This window comes from Sciurus vulgaris, assembly GCF_902686455.1.
Source record: "Sciurus vulgaris genome assembly, chromosome: 11".
In the NCBI taxonomy this organism is placed as follows: Eukaryota; Metazoa; Chordata; class Mammalia; order Rodentia; family Sciuridae; genus Sciurus; species Sciurus vulgaris.
Window position 1 is genome coordinate 73286377 of NC_136472.1, and position 16734 is coordinate 73303110.

At 38.9% G+C, this 16734-nt stretch overlaps 1 protein-coding gene across 3 annotated transcripts in view; it reads left to right on the forward strand.

Moving 5' to 3' along the window:
• Positions 1-775: 775 nt before the first annotated feature.
• Positions 776-16734, forward strand: part of UVRAG (UV radiation resistance associated) — a 330550-nt gene continuing 314591 nt past the window's right edge. For 2 of the 3 annotated variants that reach the window (XM_079105194.1, XM_079105195.1), the window contains exon 1: positions 776-1102. In XM_079105194.1, coding sequence (XP_078961320.1) covers positions 986-1102 — 117 coding nt within the window. In that variant the 5' untranslated portion in view covers positions 776-985. The remainder of the gene's footprint in view (positions 1103-16734) is intronic. The other variant, XM_079105196.1, reaches the window with a different exon arrangement.

Consider the following 16734-nt stretch of genomic DNA (forward strand, 5'->3'; position numbering starts at 1 on the left):
GCAGAAATTTGATGCATAAGCTAGCTTTAGGGAGAGAAAAGTAGCAAAGGGTTTCTAGGGGCAGAAAAGTAACCCATCCGCAGAGATGAAACAGCGTTCTGGGCAGGCACACCTTTTGGAGTGGAGTTCGAGGAGGGGCGTGGACTTGAGGGTTGAGTTGGCGGTGAAACACTGGTGGCACTGCCCGACAGGACTCTGGTTTCATGCATCCTGAGTGGTGGCTTTCTGCTAAACTACAAAGCATTCCTTTTTCGTCTTCGTAAATTGATTATAACAGCCCGGCCAAAGACTCCTTAAGGAACCTGCAATGGCTGACTACCAGGAGGGACTCAGCTCGCGCAAAGTGTGTCCCCGCCCTCAACCGGAGGCCTGTTACCATGACAACTAGGTCAGGGCGGAAGTGTTTCCGAAGACTGATTCTCACTAATCAGGTGACGCTCCAGCCTTCTGCACGTGACACCGGAGCCCAGGCGCGCGTTCTACCTAATCAAGACCCCGCCCCTCTTCCTTTACTGACAATTGGCAGCCATCTAGAGCAATGGCCTTTGCAGCACCACCAGGAGGCTCCGCCCCTTACTAGTGAAAGAACCAATTAGACTGGGACAAAATGAAGCGACGCCCCAAATTTCATCCCGGCTTGACAGACGCAATTGAGGCCATCCTCGAGTGCCTCCGCCCCCAGCCCATTCCCGGCCAGCGATGGATTGGTCTGTTACCCAATAGCAAGTCCCTTGGCTGCCGTTGGGTCCCGCCCCTGTATGAACGGAACCAATGGGTGAGCCAGGTCTCAGCCCTGTGGAGGGGGTTGCACTGCGGTAATATGGCTCTTCCCTAGCCAGCGGCGGCAGCCAGCGCGGGGACTGAGCAGTCTTCCCTCTTGGGTGGCGGGTTTGTAGGTAGCAGGGGCTCGGCGGGTCGTGGCGACAAGGCAGCGGCGGATGCGGGAGGAGCGTCCGCCCCGCCGCTTGGCGGCCGCTGGGTCGAGATGAGCGCCTCAGCGTCGGTCGGGGGCCCGGTCCCGCCGCCGCCCCCGGGCCCGGCCGCCGCGCTGCCGCCCGGTTCTGCCGCGCGGGCCCTACATGTGGAGCTGCCATCTCAGCAGGTAAGCTCATCGACTCGTGGCGCTCAGCAGGGACCGGGAGAGGCCGCGTGGAGACCCGGTGCCTCCGTTGACGGCGTTATCCAGGAGACTCTGGGAAGGGGCCGGGGGAGCTCGCTCGACTGAGGAGGGCTGTCAGGAGGTCTTGAGGGGAGGGGTCCGGCGATGGCCGAACCTCTGGGAGATCGTGTGCCTCTGAAAAAATCCCATTACCGGAGATGAGCTAGTGAGGAGACCGCGGAGAGCCAGACAAACTCCCGCGGGACAGTCGGGCCCCTCTCGCCCAGTAGGGAGTGGGGGATTCCTTGCTCAGACCCTACCTTCATTCCTTTTGGGAACGCACCGGGAGAAGCCCTGTGCCCCGGGAGAAGCAGCGAAAGCGCTTTCCCTTTCAGTCCCCACCGGGAGAAACCAGTTGGTGCTCTGCTGCTGGAACAGCAAGTAGTTAGGGTTTCTAGCACTTACTCTCGTTTCTCTGTACTACGAAGTACTCTCCTCCGTCTCTCTATAGAAATGTGTTTGGAACTTGGAGTTTTCCCTAATTCTCAGACCCCCACGGAATGCTTCTTAGTAATGAGAACTCTTTGCCACTTCATTCCCTCCAGTGAGTATCTGGATGGAGGGCTGAATGTATATATTCATGTTTTCTCCCATCCTCTAGTAAGGGCTCGAGGGCTTCTCCATCCATATTGTTGGGGGATAAGAAAGGGAACAATGAATTTGGGTTTCTGACCAAATTCTGATGACACCCACAAATCTATATTTTTCCTCCTGTTTTCCTTCCTCTGTCCTCCAAAGGGAGTCTTTGCAGAAATCTTAGCGTTAACGAGAGTTAAAGTGCCTCTCACCTTCCCTTTAGTCCTTCTTCCAAGAAGAGGACCAAAAGAAACTGTCAGTCATTTAAGAGTTTACCATGCTGCGTTTGTGCAATGTGCTCAGCGGTCATTAGGCACGAATCCTCATAACTGTGAGATAGCTGTTTCTATTATTCCCATCTTGTAGTTAGAGAAACTGCGGCTTGTCCAAAGCCTTCCTGTTAGTAAAGGCAAAAGATTGATACGATGTGAGAGAAACCAGAGTATAAGCCTTGCTGTTAGTGAGTGGTGGGGCTGGGTTTCAGAATCCAGTGTGTGACTTTGTAGTCCCTGCACCGCATTGTTTGCTGGAAGCTCCAGCCACCTTCACTTCACTATCTTCACATACGATAGAGCAAGTTCCTCCATACCCTTTCTATAACTTTTCATCTCTGCTAGGGAGCATTAGGAAGGATTCATAAAGAGGAAAGCAGCAGTTGTGGGGAAAGGATGAGATTGGAATGAATCTTAATGTAGGAAAGCAGGGGACAAAAGGGAAGAGAAAAGTTGGAGATAATAGTCACAGTGGTGGCCATTGAGTAGGAAAGTAGAATTGTTTGCAGAAGCAAAGCTGAGGTATGAGAGGATTTAAAAGAACCGGGTAGCATCTGCCCTGGTTTTGTGGTGGTGTCGGGCAGGGAGTTTGTGGAGGATCTTAGGAGTTTGAAGGTAGTGAGGTTTGCGTTGTATTATGAGGTCTTGGGAGAGGGTACAAATGTGGTGGGGGAGATAAGACTCTGGATTGAACTTGAAATGAATTTTGTGTGTGTGTGAGAGAGTGAGGTGGAGTGTGAAGGTGGATATTGGGAGAGACAATGGTGGGTACTTTTGGAAACAGCCTGGAGAAATCCTGAGAGTTGGAACCAAGAAGGGTTTAATTTGGGGGAGATTTGAGAATTTGTGGGATTAGGAAAGAGAAACATCATTTATTTCATAGAGCTTGTTCTCTGATAACATTTCACAGTTTAACACTAGGAGAAATAATTCTGTTCATGGAATAAATTCAACTGCATTTGTTAGTGTTTGTCAAAGTTTTGAATTGGTGCCAAAGGATATATAGTGGCTTGAGTGTGCAGCTGAATGCTGTATGCGTGCTGAGTATGCTATTTACAGCATTCTGGGGGTGTCATCCTTTTTGAATTCTTGGAAGGCAGCCTATATAACAAAACACTTTTACTTTTGTAGTTAATATTAATTTAGCTTTCTGGATCAAAATGTTCATCTTTTTAGGGTATAAATACATACTATTAAAAATAAACATTTTGTTGATGTGTTATCTGTAATGAGTCAAATGCACAGATTATTAGTATACAGCTTGATGAATTGCCACAAAGTGAGCACGGTTATATAACTACTACCCAGATTAAGAAATGCAGAATTATGAACATTCCAGAAGTCATTCTTGTGTTCTCTCCCTTTCCTTTCTCTCCAAAGGAACCACTTTGATTTCTAACATAAGAAATCAGTTTTTGCCTGTCCCATAATTTGTGTGTAATTTCAAAAGTTTAGATAAATTGAAGAGTCAATTATTTCCTTTAAAACAACACTTTGAAAATTGTGCATGTGAATACATCCCATGCTAACTGACTGGGTGTCCATATTTCTAAACAAATAAATAAACCTTGTTGATTTAGAACTTCTGTGATAATTTCAAAGTAGATTTCAGTGGTCCTCCAGCCTACGTGAAGGTTGTTTCTCAGACTTGAAACCATCAACATTTTGGAGCTGGGCAGAGGATATAAGATGTTTACCTACATCCTGGACTCTGTCCATAAGACTAGCAGCACCTCCCCAATCCTGACAGTAAAAAAATGTGTTGACTTATGGCTACATGTTCTGTAGGGGGGGCAAAAGTATCTCTGGATAAGAACTGCTGTTCTAAGGCATATTTTTATTTTATGCTTATTTATTCCAACTTTATTAAGTCCCTTTGATTCTAAAAGTGACTGTAATGTTGAAAATATTAATTTAGTATATAACATGAATTCCAAAAATATTAGACTTCTCTTTCCTCATCTGCCTACAAGAGATTTGTTTTTATCCATAAAACTATACCTAAGACCTAATTTATTTTAATTCACTTATCTTAAAAAAGTCACTGTGTAACTCCTGGACTTTTGTCTTACATGTCTGAGTACTAGCTGTAATGCAAATCAACTTCTCTATTGGGTCAAGTGGGACTACTACTTAATCTTTGTTTCCCTTTGCTTCTGTGTGATCTTACTTTAACTGTAATTTAAGCATGAAGTAGTCATACATTTGTAGACTCTTCTTGCTCTTTAATTTTTGGTTGAGGTTTGTAATTAACAGGTGAATGAATATAGGCTCATCTGTAGAATAACTCCCTTTACACCCTAGATTTAGGAATCTTGGGATAAAAACTTGTGTTTTGTGGTAGAGGCATTTGGTATGTTCTTAAAAGTTTAATTGAGAGAATTTCTTTCCTCCCCAAAGGCTTCCTCTCTAGGGTATTACTTAACTACATTTCTCAGATACTCAGTATCTCAGGAGGCATTTTAGTGATTATTTAGTGACCCTTTTTGAAGGTCACATGTTCCTTTAAGATTCAGTAAAGGGGCCGGGGATATAGCTCAGTTGATAGAGTGCTTGCCTTTTAAGCACCAAGGCCCTGGGTTCAATCCCCAGCACCGCCAGAAAAAAAAAAAAAAAAAAAGCTAGAAGATTCAGTAAAAGCTTTGTACTCTTTTCTTAGGAAATGGATTTACATACATACATGAACACACAATTTTGCATGCAGTTTTGGTTCCCTTGAAGTATAAATGGAAGACATCAGATTAAGTATTCCTAAATTGGTTTAATTCCTTCCTTTTAACAAGTTTTAAAATTCTGCAAGTATTCTTTTTCTTGGACAGTTTTCCATATCAGTATATATGCATCTGTCACATTTTCCATGATTTTTTTTAAACTAACGCCCTATTGATAGACTTTTGGACCATTTCCAGCTTTTCTCTATTACATCGTTTCAGTGAATATCCACATACAGAGATCTTTGTGGTCAAAGGATGGATGTGTGTGTGTGTGTGTGTGTGTGTATGAAATATGGGTATATACACAAACATTGTTATTTTAAACTTGAGAAGATATTGGCTAAATGTTTCTGGAAAAGAATGTGCCTATTTACACTCCTACGATCAAATTATTTAAAGGGCCACATTTTTTTTAATTAAATTAGTTTTATTGAGATGCAATTTGCTAATCACAAAGTTCACCCATTGAAGTATAAAATTGAACACTTTTTAGTATATTCACAGAGCTGTAAAATCATAATCACAGTGCATTTTAGAACATTTTCATCATCCCCAAAGAAACCCATATCAACTAGCAGTTACAGCCCATTCAAGGGGCCACATTTTTGTCAACTTTGGGCATTATAAATTTTCTCATCATTTTCCAACCTGATTGCATATATACAGATTACATATATATACATACATAGTAATACACATCTCTATATATTTTTGCTATTTAAAATTTCAGTTCTTTAACTTTTAGTTATATTTGACAGCTTCATTCATTGTATAACAGCATGACAAGTACATAATCTCATTTATCTTGTCCATCCCTGTGAATCTGAATGTATTTGCATATATTTATTTAGCATTTTCGTATGTTGCAAATTTTTCCTGTCCTTAGCATTAATTTTTCTAATTGCTTGCTCATATTTTTCATTGATTTGAAGAGTATTCTTTTCTTGTCCTTTTTCTCAAAGGAGGTGGGTTAGTGTTATTAGTCTTTATGAACCTTGAAAATTTTTTTTGTTGTTGTTGTAAATGGATAGAATGCCTTTATTTTGCTTGTTTGTTTTCATGTGGTGCTAAGGAGTGAACCCAGTTCCTCACACATGCTAGGCAAGCACCCTGCCACTGAACCACAACCCCAGCCCTGAACCTTGAATTTTTAAAATCAGACTTTTTTTTGCTATGCTGGGAATTGAACCCAGGGCTTTGTGCTTGTGAGGCAGGCACCATCCCAACTGAGCCATATCCCCAGCCCCAGACTTTTTTAAAAACAGTTTGAGATCTACAGAAAAATTGAGAAGATAGTATGTCAAGTTCCCATGTACTTTACACCCAATTTCCCCTATTCTTAACATCTTCCATTAATATGGTACTTTTGTTATAATTAATGAACCAATATTGATATGTTATTAACAAGTTCATAGTTTACTCAGGTTTCCTTATTTGAAAAATTTATGATAAGATCTACATATAACTACAATTTGCCATCTTTATATATATATATATATATATATTTTTTTTTTTTTTTTTTAATGTTTTGCAGTACTGGGAATTGAACCCAGGGTCTCACATATGCTTGGTAAGCACTGAGTTTTATCCCAAGTCCTTTTATTTTTAATTTTTGAAAAAGGTTCTCATTAAGTTGCCAAAACTGGTTTCCAACTTTGATCCTTCTGCCTCAGCCTCCTGAGTAGCTGGGATTACAGGTGTGCACCACCATGCCTGGCTTGCCATTTTAATAATTTTAAGTGTATAATTCAGTGGCATTAAGAACATATGCAGTGTAATAACATCCATCACTACTATCTGTCTCTAGAACTTTTCTTATTGTTCCAAACAGAAACTATATACCCCATAAACTACTCCGCATTCTCCCTTCCCATCAGCTTTTGGTAAACTGTTCTACTTTATTTTTCTGTGGATTTGACTCTTCTAGGTTCCTTAAATAAGTGGAATCTTTTTTTTGGGGGGGTACAGGGAATTGAACGTAGGGGCGCTTAACCTCTCAGCCACATCCCAGACCTTTTTATTTTTTATTTTGGGATGGATCTTGCTAAGTTGCTGAGGGTCTCGCTAGGGTGTTGAGGCAGACCTTGAACATGTGATCCTCCTGAGTTGCTGGAATTATAGGTATGCACCACTGTGCTTGGCTGATTTTTTTTTTTTTTCTTAGACTAGTGTTGTGGGTTTTTAGGAGCAAGGCCTCAGAGATAAAGTGCTATTTTCATTTTATCAAATGTATATACTATTAACATGATTTATCACTTTGATATTAACATTTGTCATCATCAGCTGAGGTAATGTATGATAGTAAAAACTGTTTTCTTCTATTATACCCTTGACACAACCTCTGACACCAGACAGACGTGTGAATTTTGTTCCCCATAGCCCAAGCCTTTCTCCAGTGGACAGTAGTGGGGTGTCCCATAATTCATTTCAGTTCTTACTATCTTCTTAGAGTTAGCATCATATTCCATAAGTTAAAGACTCAGTGCCCCACTTCAGATGCCAGTCTCAAGTCTGGGCTTCCAGAACTTCTGAGGAACTGGCTGTAAATTGAGGCTTCCCCTGATCCCCTCCTGCATTTTCAACATTTCTAGAGTGGCTCAGAACTCGGGAAAGTACATTACTTCAGTTCACTGGCTTATCAAAAGTATTACAAAGGATATGTAGCAACAGGCAGATGGAAGACACATAGGAACAGCATGGGGAAGTGAGCCAGAGCTGCTGTGCCCTCCCACCCTTCATGTGTTCAGCAACCTTAAAGTTCTGAGATTTTTTTTTTTTATATAAAGGTTTTTATCACATAGGCACAGTGGATTTTTCCTCAGTCTCCAGCCTGTCTCTTTCCTGGTGGGAGTGGGGCTAAAGTTCCACACTTCTTTTGATTCATACCTAGTCTTTCTGGTGATCCATAATGATCCAGGAGCCTACAAAGAGTCATCTTATCTGGGCAAAGATGGTCCTATCATCCAGGAAATGCCAAGGTGGTCTGTGTTAGGAACCAGGGTCAACCACCAAATATTAGTAGAGCATATTTTCCTAGCACCTCTGTTGCTTAGGAAATAAGAAGAGTTTTAGGAGTTCTGTGCTAGGGACTGGTGATGAAGACCTAAGTATATGTTTCTCATAAACCACAGTACTATAAGCAGTGTGTGTCTGGTTGCTCTGCCTTGTTTACTCATTGCACCTTACCGCTCCCTGCTATGATCTGGAAGGAAGTCGCTGTGTAGCCTACATTTAAGGAGTGGAAATTTATTTATTTATGCTCCCCATCTTTTTTTTTTGTTTGTTTTGTTTTGTTTTTTAATCCTGGGGATTGAACCCAAAGGTGTTTTACTGTTGAGCTACATCAGTAGTCCTTTTTTTATTTTGAGACAGGGTCTCACTAAGTTATTGAGGGGCTCATGGAGTTGCTGAGGCTGGCCTGAAATTTGTGATCCTCCTGCACCAGTCTCCTGAATTGCTGGCATTACAGGAGTGCACTACTTTGCCTAGCTGTTGCCCCTCCTTGAACGCAGAGTATCTGCGTGGGAGATTTATATCAGTAACCACTTTCTTTTTTCAGATAAGGAATCTTAGGTCTAGGTAACTTTATGAAAGTCAAAAGAGCACATGGGGACTACAGTCTAGGTCTCATATTCCCCTTTGCTGTAGGTAGCTACTCTTTGTATGGTTCTGGTGAAAAGTTTTGCTACCTCAGGTTTGGGACCAGAGTGCTTTATATTTTATTTCCCACAGCATCTACATCTAGCTCTGTGCTGATTATGGCACATTTGTATCATTTATTTATTTTGAGGTACCGGGGATTGAACTCAGGGGCACTTGATCACTGAGCCACATCTCCAGCCCTATTTTGTATTTGATTTAGAGACAGGGTCTCCTTGAGTTGCTTAGCACCTCGCTTTTGCTGAGGCTGGCTTTGAACTTGTGATACTCCTCTCTCATTCTGCCGAGCAGCTGGATTACAGGAGTGCGCCACTGCACCCGGCTATTTTTATTTTTCAAAAAGTTGTTTTTTTTGTTTTTTTTTTTTTTAACATATGGGTTTTCTCTTAAAGGACTTTATAGCCTAAAGAGAAAGAAAAGATTAGATTGAATGAGATTAAAACACATACAGGAACAAAATAATGGAAGCACAAAAGCAGATATAAAGCTTAATTTTGCTATACATGACATATATTTTCCCTTTATATGTTTGTATTTATTTAGGTTCCTTAAAGTTACCTATCTATTTTTTGTTTTTTGTTCTTTAAAACTGTTATGTTGGTAAGGCCACTGAAGGCGGAGAGGAATCTGTATCTTATTGGGAACACATGTCCCATGTAGCACAGTACCATGCCATGTACAGTTTATTCCTTCCACAAATGTTTATCAAGCCCCTTATGACACACACACACAAAAATGCAAAATGCAGTATATAGTTGTGTGTCTGTAAAATGAAATGACAACAGTTTTTGAGCAGCTTAAGCTTTTGTGAATACAACTATGGGGAAACTTTAGAAACTTAAGATATTAACATCCTAAAATTATTATTTTAATGTGACAAAATACCATCAGGGATTTAAGTGTTTTTTTCCTTTGTTTTTGTTTTTGCTTTCTTTGTTTTTCCCGTGAAAATGTTTAGTTGTCATTTGAAAGGAAAAGCTGTGTTCTTATTTAGTGTTTACTGACAAATTTCTCCACAGGATCACAATTCTTAACTTTGTGGCAGAGAATTCAGAAGTGAAACTGACTGGAAATAGAGCAAGAGCAGAATTGAAACTAAGTTGGGCCTGAAGTATGTGGTAAAATGAAAAAATTAGATTTTCATAGTTTCCCAGTGTGCATGTATTTTTGATAAGTTGTTTATTTTTACCTGTCAGACATTACTGCTGGAGAGAACAAGAAATTTTTGTCATTTTTAAATCATTGAAATGTATGTAGCTATAAACCAGAGGTGTTTTATAATAATTAAAGACATCTATTTTAAGATGGGTTGAAATATCTAGGTATTATACTTTGTTTTAGATTTAATGACATTGGTAATGTCTTGTACTGTTAATAGTTAAATATTTTCAATGTTTGGTATTGTATGGCAGTTTGAGGAACACATGGAGAATGGAAAACTTGTTGGAATTTTTTTATTTGTAGTAGACTTTCTTGTTTTATTATCACATAACCTTGTTTTCTTACATTAAGATGAAAACATGAATTTTGAATCATGGAATTTTACAGATGCAAAGTCTGAAGTCCTCAGACGTGAAACTGTTTGCCTGACTGGTCCATTTGTTTATTTCTGACATCAAGGACTTTGTGAAGAGTATTAGTTTAACAGATCTGCATTGTCTTGTTCTTGCTTGTGACCAAGAACTGAAGGTGAACTGACTAGAACCTTCGTCTTATGAGCAGTTCCACTGTGCTTGGCAGGGTGTGTGAAGAGTTTCTTTTGTAAATTTCTCTCTGTGCTTTGACACCATATCCCCACAGCTTGCTAGAATTAAAATGGGGTAGAGGCTACTCAGATTCCACTCTCAATACCCACGTTTTGTAGTGTGAATTAGAGTGAAACTTTGGAATGTCCCTCTAGAGTTTGAGTGATCAGTCTTCCTGTTTTGTCCCTGGGTATTTACCATGCCTCTCCTTTTTTCAACATTCTTAAGAACTCCTGAATCTCTACCTCTTTAAGTTTCTGAAACAGTAACCTCTAGTGATTTTAGGATATTTTGATTGCAGGAATTTTAGAGTATTTGGTGATGAATGATGTAGATTCTACTTAGTAGGGATGTTATTAGACATTTTACTTATTCGTTCTTTGTGAAAATTCTATGAAGTGTTTTCAATTAGAAACTGAGACAGAAAATGCTAAAGTTGGTGGTCCATTGAAATATCTGGCATTTCTTCCTATTATGGAGTTTAGAATATCCTAAAAGATGCAGTCAGACTCTCTCTCTCTTTTTTTTTAATAATGAGCAATATTAGGAAGCTGAAACTAGCTCCCTTAGCTTTTGTTCGTACACTCTTGGATAAGAAAAAGGGAAGATATAAAAGTAAAAGTGGAATCAGACTTGGATCTATATATTTCCAGGAAAAACTTGATGTTAATATGACAGTACTTTTTGTGACTAAGGGTTTATCTCTCAACTATAAGTAATTCAAGTTCATGTTAGCCTATGTTAAAACGAATTCTAAGCACAGAGTAGAGTAAGCTACTGAGGTAACCATTTATGCAACAGATACTTTTTTTTTGAAACTTTTTTAGTTGTTGATGGATCTTTATTTTACTCATTTATATGTGGTGCTGAGAATTAAACGCAGTGCCTCACACATGCTAGGCAAGCACTCTACCACTGAGCCCCAACCTGAGCCCCAACAGATACTTATTAAAGTCCCTTCTTTGAATTTGTTAGGCACAGGATTCTGTATAACTTGTTTCTGAGGATATGAATTATTTCCTTCCTCAGTTCCAGTCATTCTTTTGTATAAGAGTCAATCCAAAAAGTTAAACTTTTTAAAATGCAAAGAGTCTTATTTAGAATTATGAAAATATGATTTTTTAACGTTGTTTTTTTAATGAAAAGAAGAATGAATGTTCTTGATTAAATTGGTACTACTTTTATTCACTAAAATGTTAATACCTAGCAGCCTGAAGAAAGCTTTCTAATTTTTGGTTCAGAAAATAGATTAATAAGCATGGTAGGCAAATGGGCTCTGGGATGCTCATTATGGGTTAAGTATATTTTACAGGAATGTACTTATCATAAGATAGATTTGGTACCTTTATGGACACGAATAGTAGGTATTTCAGATTTCTTTTATCAATTGACTGAATGGAGTTTAGTCTACATTGAATATGTTTAATTTAAATAGACAAAGAGTAGCTGTTCTGGAATATTGCTCTGGAGTGATATTCATAAACTTCCAACAAAAGACATCTGTCTGATAATTAGATGGGAACATTGTAGAGTTGCAGAATTTCTTTCTTTCTTTTTAAATATATATTTTTTAGTTGTAAGTAGAGAACAGTACCTTTGTTTTATTTTTATTTGGTGATGAGGTTCGAACCCAGTGCCTCATGCAGTGCTAGGCAAGTGCTCGACCACTGAGCCACAACCCCGGCCCAGAACTTCTTTATTTTTTTGTGGCATTGGGGAGTGAACCCTGGGACATTCTACCACTGAGCTACATCCTCATCTCTTTTTATTTTTTATTTTGAGACAGGGTCTTGCTGAGTTGCTGAGGCTGGCTTCATACTTTTAATCTTCTTGCCTCAGCTTCCCAAGTTGCTGGGATCAAAGGCGCATGCCGCTATGCCTGGCACAGAATTTCCTAATTGCTCATTAACTGCATTTTTACTGAGTGTATTTAGAGACAGGGTCTCACGGAGTTGCTTAGTGCTCACTTTTGCTAAAGTTGTCTTTGAACTTCCAACTGTCCTGCCTCAGCCTCCTGAGCTGCTGGGATTACAGTCATCTACCACCGTACCCGGTTTACTGAGTGCATTTTTGATATACAAACTTGGCTATTTTAGAACTACTTGAAGACTACTAAACCAATAGAAAGTTGCTTCTTGCTGGTCATAGTGGGGCATGTCTGTAATCCTAGCAGCTTGTGAGGCTGAGGCAGGATGATGACAATGAATCAAAAGCCAGCCTCAGCAATTTGGCAAGGCCCTAAGCAACTAAGTGAGACCCTATCTCAAAATAAAAAATAATAAAAAGGCCTGGGGGTGTGTCTCAGTGGTTAAGTGCCCCTGGGTTTGATCCCTGGTTCCTCTCCCCCCACCCCCCCAAAAATAAATAAAGAACGTTGCTTTTCATGTACACCTAGATATTAACATTTTAGTGGATCAAATCTATCACTCTTCTCACTGACATTTTTCTATTCTCAAGGTATACTGTAGGACCAGTTTAATTGCAGGATGCTTTTGTTTGGAAGGACCTATGTGTTAAAGTCTTGGTTGCCAACACATGGTATTGAACCTTTAGGAGGCAAGGCCTACTGAAAGGAAGTTAAGTCATTGGGGGCATGCTTTCAAAGGGAATATTGTGACCCCATCTCTTCTTCTTTTTCACTTTCTGGTGGCTGTGAGGTGAGCAGCTTACTCCACCGTGCCTTTGCACTGTGATGTACTGCCAAAAGCAGTAGGCCAAGCAACCATGGACAGAAACCTCCAAAATTATTAGCAGAAATAAACCTTTCTTCTTTTTAAGTTTGTTTATCTCACGTTTTTATTACAGTAATGGAAAGCTGACAAAGAAAAAGGACTTTCTCAACTATGACCAATTTTGTTTGACTTCTTAAAATTCATTTCAGTAGTATTTCACATATTAACATTCCAACAAATATAGGAACTTATAATGCCAGGGACAGTCTAGGTGGTGCAGATAGAGCAGTAATCAAGACAAAGTCCCTGCCCTCTTGTTCTTCACTTTCTAATGAGTGGCAGACAAGAGTTAGCAATCTTTTTCTTATGAATGGCCAGGTAGTTAATGTTTCAGCCTCTGCAGACCCTCTGGTCTTTGTAGCAATTATTATTATTATTATTAAATTAGCCTCATACAATATGTAAATAAAGGAGTGAGGCTGTATTCTACCAACACTTTATTTATAGACACAGATTTTTAATTTTTATGTGCTATGAAATATCCTTTTCATTTTTATCTACTTTAAACACTAAATAAAAACCATTATTATCTTGTAGGACATGCAAAAACAGGTAGCATCTTTGGAACATGGGCTATAGTTTGTTGACCCCTTAAAGAGATAGATTATAAACAAGTAACAACATAATTTCAGGTGTTGTAAAAAAGAAAAGTTTGTTATACCAGAATTGGTTGCACGGAATTCTAACCATTTGGTCTGTTTAATGGGTGTTATTTAGCCACAGTCCTTTTTCTTAAAATACTTAGTTTTGTTTATTTATTTTTATATGGTACTGAGGATTGAAACCAGTTCCTCACACATGGTAGGCAAGTGCTCTACCACTGAGGTACAACCCCAGCCCAAACTTTTTTTTTTTTTTTTTGTGGTGCTGGGGATTGTACCGAGGATCCTATGCATACTAGGCACTCTACCAACTGAGCTATATCCCCACAAGGCCTCTTTAACAAATTTAAGAAATACTAGAGTAAACAAAATTTTTCTCTTTCTCTGTAGGTCAGCCCAACCTTTAAATGCATTGCTGGGATGGGATTGGGATCAGGTACTAATATGAAGCGTTTCCCAAATTTATTTGTTTATAGAACTCTTTTTCTATGGAGCACTTAGGGAATAGTTTTTCAACTTTTCTTTGGGAAGCAGGAAGCTACTGTACATAATCAACTGGCTATAAAGTAAGCAAAGACTTGTGAACTCAGAAAGTGCCACAAAATTGTGCAAAATGCACAAATTTACTTTTTTTTTTCATTGTACACAAATGGAGTCCAACTTTTCATTTCTCTGGTTGTACACGATGTAGTCATACCATTTATGTCATCATACATGTACAAAGGGTAATGATGTTTGTCTCATTCCACCATCTTTCTTTCCTGCTGCTCCTTCCCCTCATTTCCCTCTACACAACCCAGAGTTCCTTCATTCTTCCCTTAGCGCCCCACCTCCACTCCCCCATTATGTAGCAGCATCCATTTACTTATCAGAGAAAACATTCAGCTTTTGGTGTTTTGGGATTGGCTTATTTCACTTAGCATGATATTTTCCAACTCCATTCATTTATCTGAAATGCCATAATTTTATTCTTCTTTATGGCTGAGTAATAATTCCATTTTGTATATATACCACAGTTTCTTTATCCACGCAAATTTACTTCATAGGATATTTCACTCAGAGCTTGTATACTCTTTACTTGTAGAAATTATTCCAGAAAATTTAGTTACTAGATTTTTCAAGTACCAGGGGACTAAAAGCAAATGACTAGAAGGGCGAGAGGATCTAAACAGGCAGGAAAAAAATAATGAAATTGGAGACATGAAGGTTCTGTGTCAAAAATACCTTATAGCTTTATAACCTTGGTAGGTTTCAAACACAAATTCTTCCTGAAATCAACATACTAAAGTTTTAATACTTTTTAATGACTTGTACCTTCTTAATGAATTATTTGGAGCTTGTTATTTGGAATTGAACTCTTATTTGCAGAAGAGGATGTTGATGTATGTATAGAAGGAAACTGTTCTTCATAATGCGAATAATAGCTTTTCAGCAGTAAATGAAGGATGTGGAAAAGAACCAGGTGCCAGAGATACTGTGAAGAGAGAATTGATGGATCTGGATGGTTGATTAGAATAGGGTTGGAACTTGAGAGATCTGAAAGGCAAAGATATCTCAAAGGTTTTGAGACAGAGTGTCTAGGAAGCAAACACATGATGTAACTGGTGGAGGAGCTCAGGCCTGAGTCCAGTTCTTGTTTTGCTACTTATTAACAGTGTGAACGTGAGTAGGTACCTTTACATACAGTCTCAATTTTGTTAACTAAAAAATAAGCAAGATGACTTATTTCAGTGCTGCTTAAACTTAAAATGCGTATATAAATTATCTTTTATCTTGTTAAAATACAGATTTTGCTTATGTAGGTCTGTTCAGGGACCTGAAATTCTCCATTTTCAATACATTCCCAGGTGATGCAGAGCAGCAAAAGCTTAGATGACCTTCAGGGTCTTTTCCAGTTCTGCAGTTCTAAATGTTTCTACTTCATAAATGATTTACCTTTCTGATTTTCTTACCTCTATGAAGATAGATGAATTCTAAATCTGTTTCTTTACTTCACATTAGAAATACCAAAATCAATTCATCATTTCCACTGATAACCACATCCCTCTCTTGACATTCTTATTTCTCTTTATAAAGTACTTATTCTTAAAGTATTTATGTTCATAAGGTATTTTCTAATTACTCAGAGAGCTTTTATATCCATTATTTCATTTGGTCTCTGCTATAACCCACAGCGGTAGGCAGGTGGAAATATCTTCGTTTTATGGAAAGGGAAACAGTAAGTGGTTTGCCCACCAGTGAGTGGTAGAACTGCCCTAAAGTTCAGGATTCTCAACTCCATTTGGAGCTCTTACCATTATGTCACACTGCTGTAGGGAATGGCTGTCACATATACCTGTTTAAAGGTTTGTTGTCATCTCTCTGTTTTTTAAAAATGTGGTTTTATTTAGAAAACAATATGTTCCACGATTCATGATTCAGAAGGTATATAAGAGGATACAGGTGAACAGTCTCACTAATACCCATGTCTTGAGTCTCCTGGGACAAATAGTGTTATCAGTTATAGTTCATGCCTCTCCAGTAATTACATAATTATATTCTCTTTTTCCCTTTGAAACACAAATGACAACATGTTATACAGCCTGACTGTACTAACAGTAATTAAAAAAAAAAAAAAACAAACAACCAACCAATAGTATATTTTTGGAGACTGTTCTATATCAGTTCTCAAAGAGCTGCCTATTTATTCTTTATGACCACATAGAATTTCACTGTAGTATAGACTATCACTAGGCCCCCTACTGATGGACATTCAAATTATTTACAGTTTTTTTGCTAATTCAAGCAATACTTCATTACATGAGTTAATCAGCTTCATGTTACCATAATACATACTTGAAACCATCAACCTGTAAAGAGAATAAGTTTTATTTTTGCTGGCAGTTTTAGAGGTTTCAGTTCATGGTCTGTTGACACTCTTGCTTTTGGGCCTGTGGTATGTATGCTTTGGGAAATGATGGGGAGCAATGGACCATAGCGGAAACCATTCACCTCATGGCTGGGACTCAGAGAGGAAAAGGAAGGGCTGGTATTCCTCTGTCCTCTTTAAGTGCACGCCCCCAGTGACCTAAAACCTCCCACTAGACCCTGCCCCTTAGTGTTTCCACTACATGTTAATTAGCACCACTCTGAGAAACAAACCTTTAATACATGGGCCTTTGGGAGACATTTTAAGATCCAAACTATAGTAGTATATTATATTACATATCTGCAAGTATATTTTAGCACAAATGCAAAAGTAGAATTATTGGATCAAAGAATAGTCACATTTGTA